Source organism: Conger conger, chromosome 16, assembly GCF_963514075.1.
Source record: "Conger conger chromosome 16, fConCon1.1, whole genome shotgun sequence".
NCBI lineage: Eukaryota > Metazoa > Chordata > Actinopteri > Anguilliformes > Congridae > Conger > Conger conger.
Genome location: NC_083775.1, coordinates 6,340,518 through 6,344,106, shown reverse-complemented (window position 1 = coordinate 6,344,106; position 3,589 = coordinate 6,340,518). Strand labels below are relative to the sequence as shown.

Below are 3,589 nucleotides of genomic sequence, written 5' to 3'. Positions count from 1 at the left end.
CAGTGTGGGGATCAGTGCGTCAGAGGGGGGATCAGTGCGTCAGAGGGGGGATCAGTGCGTCAGAGGGGGGATCAGTGCGTCAGAGGGGGGATCAGTGCGTCAGAGGGGGGATCAGTGCGAGGATCAGTGCGTCAGAGGGGGGATCAGTGCGTCAGAGGGGGGATCAGTGCGTCAGAGGGGGGATCAGTGCGTCAGAGAGGGGATCAGTGTGTCAGAGCGGGGATCAGTGCGTCAGAGAGGGGATCAGTGTGTCAGAGCGGGGATCAGTGCGTCAGAGAGGGGATCAGTGTGTCAGAGAGGGGATCAGTGCGTCAGAGAGGGGATCAGTGCGTCAGAGAGGGGATCAGTGCGTTAGAGCAGGGATCAGTGCGTAACAGTAGTAAGGGTCTCACCTGTGTCGTGGTCTGGCGGGCTGTTGATGAGGTCTGGGGGCTGAGCCGTCTCCAGGAGGATCAGCATGTGGTCCAGAGTGCACAGCTGCATCTGCATCATCTTCAGCTTCTTGCGGTTGTCCTGAGATTAGGTTCACACACGCACGCACAAAAAAATCAAAAACTGCCATCAACACTCACTACCTCTCCCCCGCTTCACGCTCCAGACAAACCCCAATCAGCAACAACACGTGCCTGACGCTAAACTCTCCACCCCAGTTAGCAGAATGACAAGCGCTTATATCCTACATACCGGTAGCTGTAAAAAAATAAATAATAATAATAATAATGTGAGCTTCATCTTTTTAATATATATATTGTTTTACATGCATCACATGCTAAATTCCATATCTGAGCTCAATCTTCACAGCATCTCTGAAACTGGGTGTGGAAAGCAAACACCACAGGATGCCTGCAAATTTGAGGAAGGGCAACTAGAAGATACAGTAGTGGTGTCCAAACCCCGTCCTTGGGTACCCTCACCCAGATCCAGGTATCCGATGCAGCCGATCAAAGGCTTGTTTACCTGTATCAGATTAATATCAAATACCTGGACCTGGCCGGGGACCCCGAGGAGAGGTTTGGGAAGCACCGAGCTCGAGGAAGTGACCTAAATTTACAAGTTTACACTTTTAAGACAAAGATATTGGTGGCATTGGGTGCGCTACATTTTCAGCGCTAGCTGCCTGGAACTAGGTTTCTCCATGTAGGGCAGCGGCACCTCTCTCGTGCTTCTGCTAGCAACAGACGCCAACCAGGGCGTGTACTGGGACTCTACCCAACTGTAAGTAGGTTGAGACGCGGCCCGTTTGTCTATTTTTACGCACGCATGGGAGACTTACTGGGGGACTTTACTTACCGCTAGGTAGGGCACCATGACTGCAGCGGGCCGCTCTGCGTCTCCCGCATTCTGCACGTCATCAGACGCGCGGAAAACGTCCTTCTGGGCAGCCTCGCACCAGTTCTGCAACCTGCGGACACGCAGTCGCGCTTTTAAGGCACAGGAACCGACGCCGAGATCAACTTGGATCATCGGACTCTGGGTAACTTTGATCAGGAAGTGTAAACCACTAATATGTCCTAGCTTTCCATTGTAAATCATTTCAGCTACCGGTTTCTGAACACTTCTGCGGCAACACTTATTGGCTCACGTTAACAATGCAACAAAGTTATTGTTTACCATTTCTAGTCAATAGATAGTATTTATGCTGTGTAGCTAACGTTAGCTAACATAACCATTTCGTTCAAAAGCTGACACACAGGTATACGATAGACTTGATTTATCTGCTGCGCAGGACTGGAACAGCCTACAATCCATTCTCAAACTCCCCGGTCTCAACACACCCTTGTCATCCTTTAACAGACTTTTACAAAATAGATTTTCTGATAACCGCACATGCTAATCCCCATTTCATTGCAACTGCCGACTGCCTTGTTCGGCACCTATGTAATGTTCTGTGTCTTTATATGTATTTTCAGTCCTGTAAGTTACATGCATTGTCGTTATGCACATATCTTTTTAAGCAATGTTTGTGTGTTTTGATTGACGCGTGACTTTTTGGCCTGGTCAGTGTTGTGATCGAGAACAGATTTTCATTTACTTTCACCTGGTTAAATAAAGATTAAATCGGCTAAATAAAATAAATAACGTTAGTCAGCTAACTTAGCAGGATGATTATTTTTGCACGCCGAAGCCACCCAAGCAAGTGGTATAACTTGGGCAGTTATTTGGTGTCTCAGGGGCCTTTTTAATCATTAAAAGCTTGTGAACGCCATCATGATAACCGTAAGTGGTTTGTTGTTATTAATCATGCTATCGTTAGCTAGCTAGCTAGCGAAGTTACTATTAACGTCAACTACGTTGCTGTCTGGCACTAATAGCGATGCACATCGTAGGGCTAGCAAATCCGAGTTTATTTGAAATTCTGGATCGACATATTGACGTTACATAGCCTGCAAACTTCATGACAATTCAACGGGTTGTCAACTAGCTAACTAAAGCAGTTAGCCGTTACTTATCAAAGCACAACACCGCAGCTGTGCGAACTGTTTCACATTTGAGGGGGGAGGAGGAAAGCAAAGCTTTGGAAGCCGTCGCATATTTTCTCAAGCTATTAGGCCTACTTATAAAGCTAACTACTAAGCAGATGAATTAATTAATATTTTCGTAAAGATTCGGATGAAACAAACCAAAATACATAACAAACGGGTCACTTACAACTTGGCCCGTTCTGTCGCCATATTTTCTTCTTTCAAAAATCGAGCTAGAAGCAGCGGTCTAACTGGCGATTGGTCTATCCTACCCTATCAGCGACGAGAGCATTACGTCGTTAGTGTCGCTGTTTAGGATTACTCGGTTGTGGATTTTGCTGAGCGATTCAATAGATCCAACGACAATCATCTAATCAAAATGTGTAATGTGGTAGCAATAGGATAGGTATTCGGCAATATTTAGCTCGCATACATTCCACATTGCATTTCACAATGTGTGCTTGGCTGTGGATGCATCACAGATAAAAAAAAAACCAAAAAAAAAACATGCATTTTCATCCATCTCACCGTTTCCGAAAAACCATACCTTTCTCTCCTTTCATTTTGCAGGTCTGATGCATGCACCTTGGCAGTGACACCGGTCTACTTCTCAGTCTATTGGCATTTGCTTTCCATAATAAATTAATTCTAAATGGCTGATATTGGCCCTAGTGTTGGCATTTCAGGCTGCTAAGGGGACTGACATACAATCTTTAATCGCTCCCTACTCCCCAGCTAGACTACTCCGGTCTGCCAGCTCTGGTCGCTTCATGGTTCCCTAACTACGAGCACGGTCGAGCTGCACGTTCACGCCTGTTTTCCGTTCTGGTTCCTCAGTGGTGGGACTTGCCTACCACGGTCAGGACAGCAGAATCCTTCCCACTATTTTGACGCAGACTAAAAACACACCTTTTTCAAACTGTACCTTAGTCCTCCCTCCTGATTGTGTGTCCCAGTCATTTACCTTAACCACTACGCTACAGGCCGCCCTTTTTAGGGTTAAGAGATGTAAGAAGGACCTCTCAATCGGCTGATCACTAACATTCTGGTCATGTTGGCTTGGTGACCACTGTCCTCGAATGGACGTGCTAGAATACTACTGACCCATTTTGGGGTACTGTGGCCAC

The 3,589-nt window shown here is 46.6% G+C and overlaps 1 protein-coding gene across 1 annotated transcript in view; it reads right to left on the bottom strand.

The window, feature by feature from the left end:
* The window catches only part of si:dkey-225f5.4 (uncharacterized), a 13,055-nt gene extending 10,321 nt beyond the window's left edge, over positions 1–2,734 (bottom strand). Inside the window, exons 1-3 of the mRNA XM_061224740.1 lie at positions 2,650–2,734; positions 1,291–1,402; positions 393–513 (exon numbers count right to left, since the gene is read on the bottom strand). Of these exons, the coding sequence (XP_061080724.1) occupies positions 393–513; positions 1,291–1,402; positions 2,650–2,672 (256 nt within the window). The 5' untranslated portion in view covers positions 2,673–2,734. The remainder of the gene's footprint in view (positions 1–392; positions 514–1,290; positions 1,403–2,649) is intronic.
* Between the last annotated feature and the right edge of the window lie 855 nt (positions 2,735–3,589).